The 18,784-nt window shown below is 38.0% G+C and overlaps 2 protein-coding genes across 2 annotated transcripts; both read left to right on the top strand.

The window, feature by feature from the left end:
- Nucleotides 1-3,901: 3,901 nt before the first annotated feature.
- On the top strand, nt 3,902-6,876 carry LOC113749904 (bifunctional bis(5'-adenosyl)-triphosphatase/adenylylsulfatase FHIT). The gene is made up of 5 exons (XM_027293782.1): nt 3,902-4,104; nt 4,255-4,365; nt 5,333-5,479; nt 6,153-6,251; nt 6,356-6,876. Exons 1-5 carry the CDS (start codon nt 3,940-3,942, stop codon nt 6,470-6,472), a joined length of 639 nt encoding a protein of 212 aa, XP_027149583.1. The 5' UTR covers nt 3,902-3,939; the 3' UTR covers nt 6,473-6,876.
- Nucleotides 6,877-7,991: 1,115 nt separating this feature from the next.
- LOC113781413 (ATP-dependent DNA helicase RecQ-like) lies at nt 7,992-17,978 on the top strand. Its single transcript, XM_027327348.1, has 20 exons — nt 7,992-8,074; nt 8,155-8,267; nt 8,411-8,486; nt 8,584-8,726; nt 10,386-10,472; nt 11,399-11,482; nt 11,615-11,822; nt 11,985-12,070; nt 12,316-12,547; nt 12,636-12,759; nt 13,335-13,471; nt 13,782-13,890; nt 14,778-14,820; nt 15,016-15,187; nt 15,450-15,520; nt 15,669-15,762; nt 16,491-16,700; nt 16,782-16,988; nt 17,127-17,528; nt 17,622-17,978. The coding sequence occupies exons 1-20, from the start codon at nt 8,057-8,059 to the stop codon at nt 17,745-17,747; spliced, it is 2,742 nt and encodes a 913-aa protein (XP_027183149.1). The 5' UTR covers nt 7,992-8,056; the 3' UTR covers nt 17,748-17,978.
- Nucleotides 17,979-18,784: the final 806 nt, after the last annotated feature.

The following is an 18,784-nucleotide window of genomic DNA, read 5'->3' as shown; positions in this document are numbered from 1 at the left end:
TAAAACCATACAGGTACCCCCATTCTCAGAAGGATGAAATCGAAAGGCAAGTCACAGAAATGTTAAACCATGGAATTGCAAGGCACAGCAACAGTCCATTCGCATCACCAGTCCTACTAGTCAAGAAGAAAGAGGGGACTTGACGATTCTGTGTTGACTACAGGAAACTCAATGAGATCACCATCAAAGACTGTTACCCCATTCCAAATGTGGATGAACTCTTGAATGAATTAGCTGGATTCAAGTTCAATACTAAGCTGGACCTGACAGCAGGCTATCACCAGATAAGGGTCAAGCCTCAAGATATGTACAAAACAGCATTTCAGACCCATTGTGGACACTACGAATTCTTAGTCATGCCTTTTGGACTGACTAACGCACCTGCAACTTTTCAGTCCTTGATGAATCAAGTGTTTCAACCATATTTGAGGAAGTTTGTTCTAGTTTTTTTTGATGATATACTGATATACAGTAAGACATGGGAATCACACCTGCAACACCTGGGGATAGTACTGAAGGTGCTCAGGGAAAACCAGTTGTTTGCAAAGAAGTCCAAGTGCTCATTTGCACAAACTCGAGTGGAATATTTGGGACATACCATTGCAGAAGAAGGAGTTAGTATGGACTCTTCCAAGGTTGACAGCATTCTAACATGGCCAACACCTAAGTCAGTGAAGGAGTTGAGAGGATTCTTGGGGCTCACGGGCTACTACAGAAGATTTATTAAGAACTATGGCATCTTGTGTAAACCAATGACAGATCTGCTTAAGAAGGATGCATTTACCTGGACTGACTCAGCTCAGCAAGCATTTGATCTACTCAAGAAGGTAATGACATCAGCTCCAGTCCTTAAGTTGCCTGACTTTAAGCAACCATTCGTGGTGGAGACTGATGCAAGTGGATGAGGCATTGGAGCTGTACTCATGCAGGAGGGACATCCCATAGCTTTCCTTAGCAAATCATTGAGTCCAAGGAACTTGGGGTTATCTGCATATGAAAAGGAGCTACTAGCACTGGTGATGGCAGTGACAAAGTGAAGGCATTACCTAGTAGGCTATCATTTTATAATACGGACTGACCATCAGTCTTTAAAGTATCTGCTGGATCAGAAATTAACAACAGCAATACAACATAAGTGGTTGACTAAACTACTTGGAATGGACTATGAAATTCAGTACAAGCGAGGCAGTGAGAACTTAGTGGCTGATGCTCTTTCCAGGAGAGCTGATGAGACAGGAGAGGGGGAACAAATGACAGGAGTTTGTTTGGCTATGTCTTCTGCTAGGCCAGCTTGGATGGCAGAATTGGTCAGGAGCTATGGACAAGATTCGCAGTGCCAGGAGCTGATTGCTAGACTTATCCTGCAACCTGAGTACCCAGATCTGTATGAACTCAGTGATGGTATTCTCAGATATAAAGGGAAACTTTATGTTGGCTCAAGCAATGGAGTTAGAAGACAGATCATGGAAGCCTTGCACTCCTTTTCTGTGGGAGGTCATTCAGGGCAAAGAGGGAGTTGGCACAGAATCAGTAGCATATTCTATTGGCCTGAGATGAAACAGGAGGTTAGGGGGTTTGTGCAAGCCTGTGATAGTTGCCAAAGGAATAAAGCTGAACATGTTCAACATCCTGGTTTTTTGCAGCCATTACCTATACCTAGACAAGCGTGGACACATATCTCTATGGATTTCATAGAGAGACTTCCAATTTCACAGAACCTTGACACCATTCTGGTAGTGGTGGATCGATTCACCAAGTATAGTCATTTCCTACCGCTTGCTCATCCTTTCTCTGCCAAGCAAGTTGCTCAGGTTTTCATGGATCAGGTGTATAAGCTTCATGGTCTGCCTGAAACTATAGTTACGGATAGGGACAAAGTCTTTACTAGCAATTTTTGGAAGGAACTATTTCGACTGATTGGGGTGAGTTTATGCTATAGCTCTACGTATCATCCAGAAACAGATGGCCAGAGCGAAAGGGTGAATCAGTGTGTGGAAGCTTATCTGAGGTGTATGACTGGAGAATTTCCAAATCAGTGGAGCAAGTGGCTTCCCTTAGCAGAATGGTGGTACAATTCTGCATACCATTCAAGCTTAGAGACGACCCCTTTTGAAGCCCTCTATGGCTATAAGGCTTTACCCTTTCCAATGGGACCCTACCATGATTCTATCATTCCTGCAGCAACTCAAGTGATTCAGGAAAAGGTAAGAATCTCTGCCAGTATCAGGGAGCATCTACTGAAGGCTCAGCAGAGAATGAAATATTTCGCAGATCGACACAGGACAGAGAGGAGTTTTGAAGTAGGAGAATTAGTGTTTCTCAAGTTGCAGCCTTACAGGCAGCAGACCATAGCTATTAGAAAGAATCTCAAGCTTGCAGCAAAGTTCTACGGGCCTTTTGAAGTGGAAAAGAAGATTGGTGAGGTCGCCTACAAACTTAAATTGTCTCCTACAGCTAGGATACATCCAGTGTTTCACGTATCCTTACTTAAGAAAAGGATTGGACCTCCACAGCAGACCTCCACTACTCTACCAGAATTTGATTTGCAGGATCAGTGTCCTTTAGTACCAGAAATGGTCTTGAAGAGGAGAGCTATTCTCAGGAAAAGTATACCAGTGGTGCAGTACTTGATCAAGTGGCAGCAATTGGAGTATGATGAAGCATCATGGGAAGACAAGGACTTCATAGAACAACAATTTCCAGAATTTGAGACTTGCGGACAAGTCTAAACCAAAGAGGAAGGGATTGTCAGGAAGCTGAAGGAAGACGTCGTCGTTTGGGCCCAAGGTTATGAAATGACAGAAAACGGTGTCGTTAGACTTAAGTAGTTAGTTAGAGTAGTTAGTTAGTAATCTGGACAGGTTATAAATAAGAGAGCTCGTGATTGGCTGGGGAGGGATTTTGTAACTACTTTCTGTTAAATGAAAACTCATTTTCTCTCTCTTCTCTCAATTCTCTCTGAATCTTTCCCTCTTTCTGAATTCCCTCCCAATCAGTCCAAAATCTCTTCAACCAGGTCCTGACACTTTTCCTTGGTCGAGTTGAGCTCAAGCTCAATTTTCTTGGCTCTTCAAGCTTGAGCTCGAACTCGAGCCCACCTATTATTAAGTCGAGCTCGGTTCGATAAGTCCAAAACTCGACTCGTTTGCAGCCCTACTCATGTTTCATCCCATCTTATATTGTTTGGACTACGAGGGAGTCTCTACATTTTATAAGAGAAAGGAAAAGAGGAGGACTTTTGAGTTAAATCACCGATCTCATAATCATTTGAATTATACCCTTACCAATTAAGTTTGGTATTTAGATTTTTTTTCCATGTAATGCTCGAAAATGAGAAAGGGAAAATGACAAAGTAAAGCGAACCCATTAATGTTAGTGATCACCCGTGTTTTTACAACAAAATTGATCGTTAAAAAAAATAAAGAACGCCTTTTTTTGGTGTTTCAAAACACAGCCAACAAAACTCTTCGTTTGAATTGGCCTATTTTTTAAAAATAAGTTTTTTAAATACAATACTACAGTAATATACAAACAAAAATAATTCAAAAAACATCTTATCCATACAATATATCAAATATTTCAAAAAACATTTATAGTAAATTTTTTTTCATATATACTATTACAGTAAAATATTTTAAAAATACCCCAAAAAACAGTTATTTTAAACGGTGCTATGCGATCCTAGTTAACTACAAAGGTGTAGTTAACAGCAGCAATTTTAGGATAAGTGTTGGATAGAATCGATTTCTCGGTGAAGATGGGCTGTTTAGGCCTCGTTACCAATTAAGTCCGGCCCATTACTCAAGGACTACCGCTTCAACAGTCTCCTCAAACCTAGGCCCAATTTAAGTTGAAAAATTAAAAGAAAAATAAAATGAATTGAGAGTAAAATACGTTTTGGTTCTTCTTCTCATTCTGCAGCAGGAGTCCTGTGTTGTGATGTTGTTGGTGAAGCAACTAGTACGAGTAGTGCCTTGTCTTTCCAGTGGTGTGGCAATAGCAAGAGGAGGGCTTCAAATCTCCACCGGTCCGTATACAGCAAAGCTCGGATCAACTACACATCGGTTAATCCGCAGACTGAGCAACTCCTATTCATCCAACACGGTAACTTTATACTAGTACTTGGTGCCCTTGATCAATTCATCTGCATCTACTACTTTCTTTTTCTTTTTCTCTTTTTCTTTTGTTGTTGGTTCTTCTGGTTTCTTAACCTTCCCTATGTTGTTAATTCGGGAGTGAATATATGCTTCATAGATGGACACCGAAACGTATGCATTTGGGCCATACAAGATAGACCCAAAGGAAGTTTTCTACTCCACACATCTTTCCTATGCCATGGTCAACCTCCGCCCTCTTCTTCCTGGTAATTGACACTGCTTATCATACATGCATTTCCCAGAACTCCATAACTAAAGTAGCAAAAAGAGGCACATTTGGTGGGACTCCCAACCGTTTCTGGTTAAAAAGGTTGTCTTGCTGGTATTAAATTGTGTAATTTTTTTTGGCTGTTTGGGGATTTTTTGGTATTTTTGTTTTTTTGGAGGGGGGGGGGGGGTTGGGAATTTGAGTATTCTCTGCAATTCAGTGTTTTTTTTTTAGATGATTAGATAAGGGTTCTGTTATTTATGCATGATTTTGGATTTAGTCAATAAAGATGTAGGTGAACTAGCTCAAGGCGAGTTAATTTTATTTATTTGAATAAGCTCGTCTTTGTGTAATTTCTTCCCTTTGCTTTTGCAGGTCATATCCTTTTCTGTATGTGTGCATTGTCGTGCGGGGGAAACAAACTCACGACTAATATGCTAATTTCATGGATTCAATGAACGATTAAGTGGGTAAAACGAAGAGAAATTTCAAATTTGGTAGTGTTTATGATTATATTGTGGGAATCTGAGTACATGTTACTAATACTGCATCCAGTTTTAGTATTAAGAAATACAAGTCTTCAGCATGCCTATTGTCTTACTGGCTGCTTAAACTTAAAACGCTGCACATTTTTTCTGTGGTTAAACTTTAAGCGTATCAACTTCAAATGTAGTACATCTATATGTTCTACTTCTGCAGCTATGTTTTCTGTTTTCTATGGGAGCCTACCATAGTCCTGAATATGCCTGAAGTTGTTTTAATGTGGCTCTCACAGTGTTCCAACTAGAAAAGTAACTGATTTTCTTATGCAAGGTATCTGAACCTTGCACACTTTTATTAGCTTTGAATTTCTGTTGCGATAAGAGTACTAGGTGGTTACTGGTACCATGGAGATACAGTTATCTGTTTCAAGTTAGAACCTTCGTCTAGCTTTATAACAATGATTTGATTGACTTGACGTTATACACATGTGCTTGTGTGCCCAAGACGTGAAGTGAAGCGCTTCGTTGATCTCACTGCTGATGAGACAAGTGATTTATGGCTTACTGCACAAGAGGTTGGAAGCCAACTTGAGTCCTACCACAAGGCATCCTCCCTCACATTTGCAATTCAAGTAAGGAAGCTTTACAATCATATGTCTGTTGCATCGCTGCTAGTTGTCGGATGTTTTTTGCATAAATTTAGCGGTTCAGCTTGTAAGATTTTACCCAAAATACAGAGCAATTTCAGAAGTATTTGCCCTTGAAACAGTTTTTATCCACACTAATCATAGTGACTTCTTTGCAAGAGCTATTTTATCTTTCCATCCTTTCCCTCTTTTATTTGCTTACATAGCTGTTCCCTGGACAGTATCTTACACACTGTGCAGGCTTCCAGAATCACGTGTGCAATGCAGCTTTCTTTATACTTGGCCTCTTTAAACATTTGCTCTGATCTAGATAAACAGCCATGGAGTGATAGTAAGCTGAGCTAACATATATCCCAATTGTTTCTTCAACTTCTTAATTTTTCAGCTCAATATGTTGAAGATAAGAAGGAAACTTTTGTTAGGTGAAAGATGATGTAGGTTTCCCTTAGTGTGACTCCAGCTGCTCTGCTATCTTAGTTGAATATGTTTCCTAGTCTTTTCTCCATTGTTTGAAAGTACTCAATTGCATTAAACCTGGCTTGGTACATCTGCAATCTTTTTGCTCTTTCCACTATGGTATTAAAAGTGCTAATACTTTCGTATGCTGCTCTAGGTTACTTTTGTTGTTAATCTTTTTCTGGCTTTTTTGATACCTTAGGATGGACCCCAAGCTGGACAGACAGTACCGCATGTTCACATTCACATCGTTCCGCGGAAAGGTGGTGACTTTGAGAAAAATGATGAGATTTATGATGCTGTAAGATCGAAAACTAGCCTCATCTTTTGTAGTCGCGAGTTTATGTCAACATTCAGCTGAAATGATCAAGTTGACGTCTAATTTCTATGCTATGCGATTTGTAGATAGACATGAAGGAGAAGGAACTGCAGCAGAAGCTTGATTTGGACAAGGAGAGAAAAGACAGAAGCATGGAGGAGATGGCTGAAGAGGCACAAGAATACAGAAAGCTTCTCTCCTAGAAACTTTTTACTGGCGCCCCGCGGATAATAGCTTGTGTAGAGCTCCGCCTGCGCAGCGACTTGTTTAACCAATGGATATGGGTGAAGTCTTTTCTATTATTCCAATTCTTGTCTAGTTGGTGTGTGTTGGATACAGCTCCAAACTTGGTACACCTGCTTCGGTAGAACTTGACCATTGCCGGCTTCTCAAGATTCTCACAAATAGATGTTCTTACAATTTTTCCATTACAACCGATGTTACATTGCCTTTAGACACCCAGAACAGGGTGGAAACAGATCTATTCTACCAAGAGTTGTAATCGGGGTTTACGTATCGACAGACTACTGGTCATTTCGGAGTCAGTAAATTCTCCAAGTAATTTCCGTCGTATTAAATCAGGGAACAAGGATATCGGGTTATCATCGATAATTTTTTCACTGCACTGGACTAAGTTGTTTGACTGCTCAGAGAATATATGCCCTCCAAATTTCCTGCGTTCGAGTAGAAGCTCATTCAAAGAATTCTTTTGTTTTTGTCTATGATATAGAAATCAGCAAGTAATCTGAGTTGATATCAAGACAAAGTAACCATCCAGAGTTTGACGTGTTGAATGTGAAGTTCGATCAAGCCTTGTTAAGGTAGATTCTCATATTCAATAGGTTTTTAAATGAAATAAGGATAATGCTGATTTAAAAGAGGGGAAATTATGGCGATAATGACGAAAATGATGGTCAATTTAAGCAAGGAAATTGTTTGTTTTAACTTAAACGGCTCTTGACTTGGGCATTGTTTGTTTTTAGGAACTAGGAGGGAAAGGAAAGAAAAGGAAATGGTGGAATAAGAAAAGGTTTTTGATACTTGGATTGGTTTATAAGGAGGGAAGGGAAAGGAAAGGAGATGTAGAGATAAAATTTAATTATTCTTTTTTATCAATTTGCTTTCCGCACGGAGTAAAAGGAAATCGAGATTAATAAAAAAATTTAAAATTTTCTAAAATACATATATTTTTTTCATAAATTAGACTTTTAAAATTATTGATAAAAAGCCATAACTTACTTTTCTTTTCTTCTGTATTCCAAACAATTTTTCCTCAATATCCTCTTTTTTCCCTCTTCATAAACCAATCCAAACATCAAAAATCTTTTAACTCTCCATTTCCTTTCCCTTTTCTTAAAACAAAAAGTGCCTTTGAAAAAATGTACAAACAGGCAAGGAACAAAATGTGTGCTACTGTGTCAGTGTAAACGTTGGAGTGAATAAGCCACTTTTCCTTTCCCAAACAACCATCATGCATATTTTTAAGATTATTTATAAATCATTTTATATAAAAAAAACTGGATTATCCATTTATTTACTGAAGTAGAAAAACATTTAGGAGCCCAAAAGAGTCTAAAATTTCCCTAATTGGTTTATGCGGTGTGGGTATCGAAATGGCGGGAAATTTTCTGGGAAGGTACGCTGAGCATTTAGGCGATAGTAGTAGTAGCCAAACCAAATAGTAGTAGAAGTAACATCTCCTTCAACAGCGTCATCATTGTTTCCTCTCGTCTACTGCGTTCTTCAGTTTCCCTCCCCTCTTCCTGCTAAAGGCTCGTAAAAAAGCTATGGAGTCTGTCCTTAAGGTGGCGTTTGTTGCTAAATCTATGCTTGGCAAATTGATTTGTTTATTACAATTTAACAAAGTTTCCCTCTTTGGGTGCAGAAATATTTTGGGTTTTCAACATTTCGGCCATATCAGAAAGAAATTGTGGACAAAATATTGGACGGGAGGGATTGCTTGGTGGTCATGGCCACTGGGAGCGGCAAGTCACTCTGGTACACTTCAATCATTGCCCTATATTTTGGTTAACAAAAATTTTTCGCTTTTGTAGTTTTATTTCAATTCACTTTTTTTTTTTAAATTTTTAGTTAGGAAATTCTATTTTTGTCTGATTATTTTTTTCAATTGTGTAATGAAGCTATCAAATGCCACCATTGATCACCAAAAAGACTGCTGTAGTAATTAGCCCTCTTATATCCTTAATGCAAGATCAGGTCTGTGGCGTTTCGCATATTGTGCTTTCTGCTTGAACGTTAGAAAAGGGATAAACTTGACTGAGACATGTTTGTTGTGGATTGGTTGAATGCATAGGTAATGACATTAAAGGAGAGGGGCATTAAAACTGAGCATCTTTCTAGTGCTCAGAGTGCTTCGAGAGTACAAAGCGCTGCTGAGAGTGGTCAATATGACATTCTCTATATGACTCCAGAAAAAGCTTGCTTGCTTCCTTCCAGGTACATAAAATTTGAGTAATATCCCAACAAGAATGTAGGTTCAGGTCTAAACAAAGTTCATTGGTTTAAGCACATCTCCAGTGATATTAATTCCCATTTTTTGTGGCTGCTTTGAAACAATTGTTATCTTTTCGTATGAGGTAAACATGCTTCTGTTCCAACAAACACCTCCTTACCTTCATTCACTGCCTGTTTCCATATTAATTGATGAGTATTTTTGTATTTTTTCTTGTTTTCCTTTTTCTGAGTTTGTAAGAAATATGTTCTTTAACTTTTACTTAAACCAAAAAAAGGTGGGGAAGGATTGTGAATAGACATGAAAAGGTAGATGAGCACACCCACATTCAGTTCATAGGTATCCTTTTAAAAAGAATAACCCACTTGAAACCAGAAAAAGGATGTCTTTTTCTTCTGCTTTGTTAAGTTTGTTCAGACATGCATGTGTGATGCTTCTTGTATAGCTATTTCGTACTGTCAAATGCAGTTGATTGTAATGATGATTTGTTAAGGCGCAATGTTTACCTGTTGACATTAATCAAGGTTTATTTTCTTGGTAAACTTTGAATCTTGAGGCAGAAAAATATGCTCAGACATTATTCATCGACTACCAGTTATGATTTCAGACGACTGGCAGATTATCCGAACTATCCAACCGGGGTTATTACCACAATATTTTGGTTTTAAATCGAAATTAAAAGATATATTGTCTTTTTTATTCTTTTCTGGAAGTCGATTTTTGAGGAACCAACTTTAGAGTCAATGTTGGGGTAATCTACTTCTGGTCAAACATAGCCTCACCTGAAATCAGAGAAGTTGATTTTCTTAATACAGACTTTGAAGTTGACTTGAAGTAAATCTGCTCGTCGGCTTCAAAGTCGAGTTTCATAGAATGGACTTCAGAGTTAAAAGAAAACATGATATAGTTTCCTGCTGCAATTTCTCTGCTGGGAGAAGTACACACGGTGATGCATTGTTTTGGTGCTTCCTGATCTTTCATGCTTGGTTTATAGGCTTGTTACAATCCAAAAACCTTTCTAAATCAATAACACGTTGGATTCCTATATGGTATATTTAACTTTGAAGTTTGAACCACTCTTCAATGACAAAGCCTTGATGTTTCTGGATTTAGCATAATCTCCGTTGTCAAATATTTCAGGTTCTTTTTTCGCTTTTTTAACCGAATTCATATCTCAATGACAATCCTTGTCTACAGCCAATATCAAAATGCTGCGTCAGGTCTGGTAAAAACTGCACCTGTTGATGCAAGCATACACAGTGGTTCAATTTTTATTGATCCATCTGTCTTTACAATGAATCTGCTGTTTTGATGAGTATTATAAGAGGCAATGGAAGGACTGAGAAAAAGAGACGGGTGAATATGGAGGAGGAGGGTGAGAATTTAGAAACAAAGAATGTAGACGTTTAGTCTAAGGGAATAAGTAAGCCGAAGCTGGTGTTTAAAAAATGATGCTAAAGTTGACTTTATAGAAATTGATTTCCATACTTACGGAAAATGAGTACAAAGGACAATTTTTTTTGCAGTTTCGATTATAAATTGCAGTATTTTGGTAAATGGTCCTTTCCAACCTTTCCAATCATTTTAGTGCATTCGGATTTTGCTGCTGCTACTGTCCTGAGTTACATATGATGATGTTTCAGCTTCTGGTCGAGAATGCTGAAAACAGGGATATGTCTTCTGGCTGTTGATGAAGCACACTGCATTTCAGAGTGGGGCCATAATTTCCGGTAAACTTATTTCAGCTGCTACCCATACTTTAACCATTTTAAAAATTAATGGTAATCCCTTTCAACATCTGAAATTTTATGTTTGGTTATTCTTGCAAACTTGGCTACACAACGGGAAACGGGAGTTAGTGAGAGGGATCCAAACTGCTGTTTCAACTAAATACAAAATTTAAGCATATTGTAAAGTATAGATTTGGGTAGACTGATACAACACTAATGTCTTTTGAGATGAGGGTGAAGCATTTGCCTTCGTCTGTATAAAGATAATTTATATGTTTTGAGGCAGTTTTTGAATAAAATATTCTGTCTAACCAATTCTTACACTGGTCGGTATCTTATTACCATCAGTTTTTTGTTTGTGCTCCTTCCCAGGTTTCTGAAAAATCTATGATGGCTTAAATCCAAATTCTCTCTCTTTTCCACTTAAAGTTTTTCTTTTGTTGTTATTTGATTATTATGGTGTCTTCTCTTCTGTCTGTGAAGAAAACAAGTTTACTTTGTCTATTTATTAACTTTCTCGATATATAACTGGAAAGGATAAGACATTGATACTCGGCGAGATCTACCTTGTCAAAACTTAAGTCAAAGTTTCATTTATCAGGCCTGCACCATGACATAGGCAAATTGCATGTGTGCCATGCAAGATTGCATTTATTACTTTCAGATGCTGAATAATATAAGACCCTTCTGTTCACTTGTTTCTTGGATGTGAGTGTTTATCTCTAACTATTGTACTTGTTAAATTGAGTATTTCTACTGAATTGAGAGAAAGGTTACTAGTCCTTGTATCATTGAGACCTGTTACTGAATTTCATATGTTGAGTAGTTCCACCCTTTTCTTGTCTATCAAGTTTTCCATCGCATTGTCAAACTTTATCTTCCATTCCTTCTCTCATGATAGATTGTACAATGTTATCTTTCTGCAGGATTGAGTACAAAAAGTTGGATAAGTTGCGTGATATGCTATTAGATGTTCCCTTTGTTGGCTTAACTGCAACTGCTACAGAGAAGTAAGTGTATTGCTATTTAAGATCTTTATTTTTTTTCTTCTTCTGAAATTAGCTTTATGATTACTGGCTGATAGCTGTTGTTATCTGCTACTTTGTGAAGCTTTGATGAACTCACTTTGTCATGTGATCCAGAGTCTGTCTTGATATCATCAGCTCCTTGAAGATGAGGGATCCTCATGTTACTGTTGGCTCTTTTGATCGTAAAAATCTCTTTTATGGCGTTAAATCTTTCAACCATGGTTCACCTTTTGTTGATGAGCTTGTGGAAGAAATATCTAAATATGTAGAGAGTGCATGCTCAACAATTGTGTACTGTACAACTGTCAAAGATGCTGAACATGTAATTTCTCCAGCACATTACATCTGTTAGGGTAGACCACTGCAATTGCCTTGTTTATCTGATCTAAAGCATCACATTTTTTGTTACATCTTGTTTATTGCTTATAACTGAAATTTGTTGATTTTCTGAACAGTAGTGTTGTTTTCCCCCCTCATTCCTTAGATCTTTAAGTCACTTCTCAAGGTTGGAATTAAAGCTGGGGTCTACCACGGTCAAATGCCTAATTGTGCACGCGAGGAGTCTCACAGGTCTATTATTTTTCTTATTAACTATTTCGAAATTTACAGGGTTAGCTGAACATTATATGCTCCTAAGTTGTCTGGCTGTTAAGTTTTCTAATTGTGTGCCACTAACTAACAAGTTATTAAGTATCTAGCTGGCATTACTTTTGGTATTTTCTCCTAATGTTCGCTATTCATCTAATGCTTGAACTCCTCCAAGCACCTGATTGAGTGAGAAACTCTGGAAGCTCACTGATTTCCAACTTCTTCAGGTCATTTATCAGGGATGAATACTATGTCATGGTTGCTACTATTGCTTTTGGCATGGGTATAGATAAGCCAGATATCAGGTATGTGATACATTATGGATGCCCAAAAAGTTTAGAATCTTATTATCAGGAGAGTGGTCGATGTGGTCGAGATGGTGTTGCTTCGGTCTGCTGGCTTTATTACACAAGAAGTGACTTCATAAAAGCTGATTTTTATTGTAGAGAAGCAAACTCGGTAATTTTTTTGTTTTTTTATTCATTATTATTATGATTCCAAAGGCACTCAAATTTTCACTTGATTTCTTTATTTGATGCTTGAGCAGGCAGATCAAAGAAAAGCTATAATGGACTCTTTTGTATCCGCACAACATTATTGCTTCTTGACAACTTGTAGAAGAAAATTTCTATTGGACTACTTTGGGCAAATTTGCACTTTTGACAAATGTGGTTTGTGTATTACTTGAAACTTTTCTTTCCTATTTCTTGCATTCTATACATCATGTGAATTGGTTTGTATTTTTCCTCATATGTAAGATTTTGTTCTTGGCACAATTAATGTCCAAAGCATAAGAAAATTCAATCATGCTTCATAATAGTTAGTTCTTTCACTTTCTGATCTGACTAAGGCCTTTAAAGCAAGAAAGCAAATCTTCAGTCTCAAGTAACTGGAGGGAAATTCTTTATATTTTTCCCTAGAGGGACTGGGATTGCAGGGAGCAAATAAGAGGGGCTTCTTTGTGATTTGTTTTGTCTTTCAATCATATCCTTCAAAAGAGTCTAAAAAGAGTATGTGTTCTTCTTAGGATTGAGAACGATATAGTTGTATGCTTATTAGACAAAACAAGGATAAGGAATTATTTAAGACCGTATAAGTATTTTGTGGATAAAAAGCTACTCCCAAGTTCTACATGGGAAAATATTTCTAAAAGTTGCTACTGGTGAAGTTCCCTTCAGAAACTCTAGGTTGAATCACAAATTTAGCGGGAAATATCTTTGTGTAGTTACATAGTTGTTACTTGCAGGAAATTGTGATAATTGCACCAGCTCCAAGAAGGAGACTGATATGTCTAGAGAAGCATTTCTTCTGATGGCCTGCATTCGTTCCTGTGGGGGTCAGTGGGGACTCAATATGCCAGTTGACGTTCTTCGTGGTTCACAGGTAAGTTGTGCATTAGTCATCTTCTTGGTAATTGTCCACTTGGCAGTTGAAGTTTTTAAACGTCCCTTTTGCTTGTGAAAATCCAGTCACTTCTTGATGCTGAGAAGAATTATTCATGAAACTAGTCTCCTACAGTACTTGGCATACTGAAATTTGTTGGGTGAATGCATCTCACGATCTTCCGAATCAGCTTTTTCTTTTCTTTTGGTCAATTAACTTCTATTATGTTACTTTTAACCTGGTTCTGTTTTTGACAATTGCTCGGTACTCAAAGAATCCTGTTCCTCATACTTCTAATTTGTGGTCACAGTCCAAGAAAATCCTTGATGCTCAATTTGATAAGCTTCCATTTCATGGCCTTGGGAAAGAGATGACAGCGAACTGGTGGAAGTTTCTTGCGAATCAGTTGATTGTAAAAGGTATGTATAAGCAACTACACCACACCAGTTATCATTAGACTCATTAGGCCGTTGAGACAAATATATGTGTGTGTGTGTGTGTGTACATATATATAAGTTGCATGGATGCACCAAAAACCCAAGCACTTTTTGAGGTATGTGGGGTTCAGTTTATTTTGGCTATTTTTATTAGTTTTCATGTACTGGATGAAGTGCGAATTTGATGATGACTTCTGCGAGATAAATATAGCATTTTGTTATCAACCAAGGTCACAGCACACGAAGACTTGTCTGATCTACCAAAGTTAAGTTGAAGGGGAAAATATTTCTCCCATGAAAGGTTGACTCATGATGGATACAATATAAGCTCAATTTAATTTCATAGGAAAGTACTGAAGCACCTAATATTGTAACATTGAAATGGAATTATGGTAGTGATTGGATTCACTGCCGATTATAACTCAGCTCGAACTAGACCAAGGTGTTTCTTTCTGGACAACCATTAACCTTTTAATGGAATATGGCATTTTAAGGTCACTTTTTAGGATCATGAGACTTTTTGTAGCATTCTAACCATCAGTAGGTCCTGTTTTTTTTTTACATTCTAGAGTTGGTACTTACTCAATGTCTAACGTGAGAGCTTTTCATCAGACACTAACTATTCACTTACCTGGTCAGCATATGGTCAAAGAAATAATTAAGGAAGAAAAGGCAATTGGAGCGACAATGCAAGAAGTGTAGAGGGAATAAGGAAATAAAATAAACAGAAAAAGATAAATCTTTGGCATATAATGTTTTTACTTTTGACAATTTCATGTCACCATGCATCAACAGTGTGTCGTTTTAATTTGTGTCCTGAACTATCCATTTGCAGTTCCTGACTGACTACATTTTCCTATTTGGTATAGGTTATTTGGTTGAGAAGTATGCGGATGTGTACAGAAGTATAAGGTTAATTTCTTCTCCTCTATTACTCTTAAGTTCACGCATGAATTTTAGACAATTTTGTATCCTCTTTATCCTTTTGCAGCTTTGGTCTTACTAAGTTTTACATCTGCTGTCAAACTTGGCATATAGTGGTTTGCATTCAACAAGTTATCTTCCTAATACATGTTTCTCATTTTTCTCTTTTGTTCCATGCACCAGTGTGGGTCCCAAAGGGCTTCAGTTTCTGAGCTCATGCAGACCAGATTATCAACCACCATTATATGTGGCAGTCACTTCTGAAATGATCGGTGATGTGGAAAACAAATATCCAACTGATGAAGCTAGAGACTTTGGTGGTCTGATATCGGCAGGATTTGAAGGAATGTCTCAGGTTGGTAAAGTTAGTATAGTGGATTGACTAAAATCACTCCATCTGACAGTTCCCTTTCCTGCATGATATGCCATTTGTATCAATTGACTCTAACTGAATAGATGCTGCATTTAGAACTCAACCAACTGAACTGGTTTTAAATTTCTATTGGGGAATGTGGTCTTGGTACCATAAATAAGATATGTCAGCTTATATTATTGTCCTTGGTGGCTACTTGCAGCAACGATTCTACTTAACATGCTTTAATTATTTTTAATTTTAGGCTGAAGCACAACTTTATAAACTGCTTTTGGAAGAGAGACTGAAACTTGCAAGAGTCAGTGGAACTGCTCCGTAAGTCCTTGTTCTAGATAGTATTCCTATAGCCATTCTGATATGTTGTAATTACCATTTATGTGATAGTATGTTCCTTTAGAAAGAATCTCCAACTAAAGAACTCATTTGAGATACTTCTGTCTCCTATTTTGTTTGGAGGTTGCAGATATGCAATTTGTGGTGATGAAACACTAAGGAGGATAGCATTGACAAGGCCATCAACCAGAGCAAGACTAGCTAATATAGATGGAGTAAACCAGGTAGTCAGAGCATATGGTTCACAACATGCTATCTCCATTCTGTTGTATCCGTCTAACCACTTAGAATCCTATGCTCTAATGCACTCATTCACAGGAATTTAGTTCTCTTATTTATAGATCTTATTTCTTGCCCCCAAAAAAAAAATAGATCTTGTTTTACTCGAACTGAGGGTTCTGTGTCTGACCAACTTAGCAGGGACTACATTTCACTTCTACAAACATCTGAACCTTGTGGAGTAATCTTTAGCTACTTTCTGCTAGGTTAAATTGTTGATTCAGTTTTTGGATGTTATTCATTTCCTGGTGCTATAGCTTTCCTTTTATGTTAGAAGGAAGTGACACTAATTGAGCCACTTATGTGTTATCTGTCTATATTTGTTATTCCACCCAATATCCAGCTGGTTGCTGCTTCTGTGAATGTGTCAGGTTCTAGCTGGGAGGATTGCTCCCTCCATTCTAAGATCGTCCGGCATATACTTTGGGTTTCATTTCCAACCAAATGTACTTGGTTTTAATGTTTGCTAGTTTGCTACCTCTCCCTGGTTTGCAACATCCACCGTTGCTTGTCTTTAATCCACAATACTTGGTAGAATAGAAACAATGACGTTTAGCATAAGCTTGTCATTACTGGAGATTGCTTATATTTCAACGTGTAGAACTGTCTTGGGTTGCACGAATATTTGTGTTTGTGACCTCTATCTAACTTTGAAGCTGCAATGATAATGCAGCACTTAATGAAAGTTCATGGTGATCATTTTCTTCAAAGGATCCAACAGCTCTCTCAAGAACTTAACATTACCTTGGATGGGCTTCCAAACTCTCAACCTCCCGCTCCAAAGGAGGTTCTTAAAGTACCAAAAGCGGCAAACCTGGCACCAGCGAAGTCTGAAGCCTGGAGAAAGTGGCAAGAAGATGGCCTTACAATCCAGAAAATTGCAGTAAGTTCTAAATTGTTTTCTTGAATCCCCTTTCTTCGTTCCCAAGCCTCCCTTAACTATATGCATTTTCATGCTTCGTAGAATTTCCCAGGAAGATCGGCTCCAATTAAGGAGCAGACTGTTGCTGAGTATATTCTTGAAGCTGCAAGAGAGGGATGTGTAATTGACTGGCTTAGATTCTCTCGAGAGATTGGGTTGACACAAGAGGTGTACAAGAGCATTCAGCAAGCTGTCCTAAAAGTTGGAAAAGAGAAGTTAAAGCCCATAAAAAATGAATTAGCAGAAGAGGTGATTATTGGATGAGCATCATTAACTTTGAAGACATGATAAAATTTGGAGCCTATGGCTCAGTCAAGATGAACTGCCTCAAATTCAACACTTCTGTTCACCATTATGATTATGCTGAACTAACAAACATTTTTACAGGTAACTTATTCCCAAATCAAGACATGCTTGACAATGCAAGAATTAGGACTTGGCATGAGCGAAATTGAATCCATTAATCAGCATGACTGCAAGGAGGATGAACATTTGAATGGGAAACCATTATTGTCAGAAAGAACTAACCTCTCGCATCAAAAGGAAGAACAATTTGAGAATTTTCAATTTGTTAATGGAGTCCGTGACTCGGCTGGGTTAAGGAATGAAGATGCAATTTCTGACAGCTCTATACAGAGCAGAAGCATGGAAGAATCTGTAGATTCTTCAAATGATCCACCTCTTACAAGGAAACGCCAAAAGATTGATGCCTTGGACGTACCGGCTGAAGTTATGGTAGAAGCAACCGAGACTTCAATTATACGCTGGCTTGGGAAGTTTGATCATGGGGTACGTTGTAAATCTGTTAAGGTGTAATATCCCTTTATCTTGTTCATTACTAAGAAAATAATTTTTAAAGAATATTAGTCTCGGAATATGCAGGTACCACTTTCTGATATCTTGGGGCACTTCAATGGATCAACGGAGTCATCTGTGATTGATCTGCTAAACAGCCTAGAAGGTGAATTTTTGATATTTAAAAAGAATGATCTGTATATGCTCATGTAGATTGTAGAGTAACACATATTTATAGTTGGTGACATATTGGATAGCAAATCTCTGCGTCTTCATCTTTCCCATCATTCATATATCCAAGTTCTTGGGGAAATAGGGAGGTAAGGATGCAAGATACAAAAAATGTACATCTTTTTTGGCGGAGTGATACAATTTATGTAACGATGAATACGACATGTGCAATTTCGTATATGTGCATGTTGCTTTGGGGCGTTTCGCTTGTTAGTGAGGATTCGTCTTGAAGAATGAAATTATTTCGAGGCAGAAGTTGACCATTCATGTGGCCCAAGGATGTACTTCCGACCAAAGGGAGTCAGTGCCCGATGGTTTACTTACCAAAGAATCATCCGTTTCTGCGATTGCTAGCTTAGTGTAACTATACCACCGCAAGAATTTGAAAGAGAACGAGTCCAACGTTACCTGAAAAACTCAAAATGTACTGAACTTTATTCTGTTTATCCTGTCCTGTAAGAACTGCCATGAATGCTCTCTCGCCAACAGTTATAGCGCTACACTTTCAAGGACTGTTTTAATGTCAATTAGTTGCACCTGACAGCCAATCCCCAAGACTTATCAGCCTTGGGAAGGTGGAAGGTCAAGGTTGACCTCCCACCAAACTTGCCATTAATTGTGGATGATTGTGGTTGTCATCTTCGGGTGGCTTCCTTGGACAGTGTCACCTGACATGAGAAGGCCTTGGATTTGAGTTGGATTAAAAAAAAAATTAATAACCAATGTGGATTGGAGCTTAAATTCCTGGTCCATCTTCTTCGATGCCTTGCCAGTATTAGCACATTCTCAAACTTACCAAGTACAGCAGTGACATGGAGAACAAGATCGTAAATAGTTTCCACTTCCCCCAGCTGAAGAGCCAATTTAATATCGACTAAGTACTTCGACGGAATGCTGCAATGGCTTCAAGTGATAAGACTCCTGCAAAGCTAGTGGAAACTGTCCGAATAATTTGCGTGGATATGAATCTTGATATGGGAAAATGTGGGAGAGAATCGTAGATGCTATTTCTTGGATCC

This window comes from Coffea eugenioides, chromosome 1 (assembly GCF_003713205.1).
Source record: "Coffea eugenioides isolate CCC68of chromosome 1, Ceug_1.0, whole genome shotgun sequence".
In the NCBI taxonomy this organism is placed as follows: Eukaryota; Viridiplantae; Streptophyta; class Magnoliopsida; order Gentianales; family Rubiaceae; genus Coffea; species Coffea eugenioides.
The sequence above is the reverse complement of the archived record's forward strand: the minus strand, read 5'-3'. Positions and strand labels throughout refer to the sequence as shown.

What these genes read in the sequence shown, in the direction of transcription:
- LOC113781413 (XM_027327348.1), top strand. An exon ending in ACGTTCTTCGTGGTTCACAG is followed by an intron (nt 13,472 to 13,781) that starts GTAAGTTGTGCA and finishes TTGTGGTCACAG; the next exon opens with TCCAAGAAAATCCTTGATGC. An exon ending in GATTTGAAGGAATGTCTCAG is followed by an intron (nt 15,188 to 15,449) that starts GTTGGTAAAGTT and finishes TTTTAATTTTAG; the next exon opens with GCTGAAGCACAACTTTATAA.
- LOC113749904 (XM_027293782.1), top strand. Translation starts at nt 3,940, where the DNA reads ATGTTGTTGGTGAAGCAACTAGTACGAGTAGTGCCTTGTCTTTCCAGT. An exon ending in TCCGCCCTCTTCTTCCTGGT is followed by an intron (nt 4,366 to 5,332) that starts AATTGACACTGC and finishes TGACGTTATACA; the next exon opens with CATGTGCTTGTGTGCCCAAG. An exon ending in ATGATGAGATTTATGATGCT is followed by an intron (nt 6,252 to 6,355) that starts GTAAGATCGAAA and finishes TGCGATTTGTAG; the next exon opens with ATAGACATGAAGGAGAAGGA.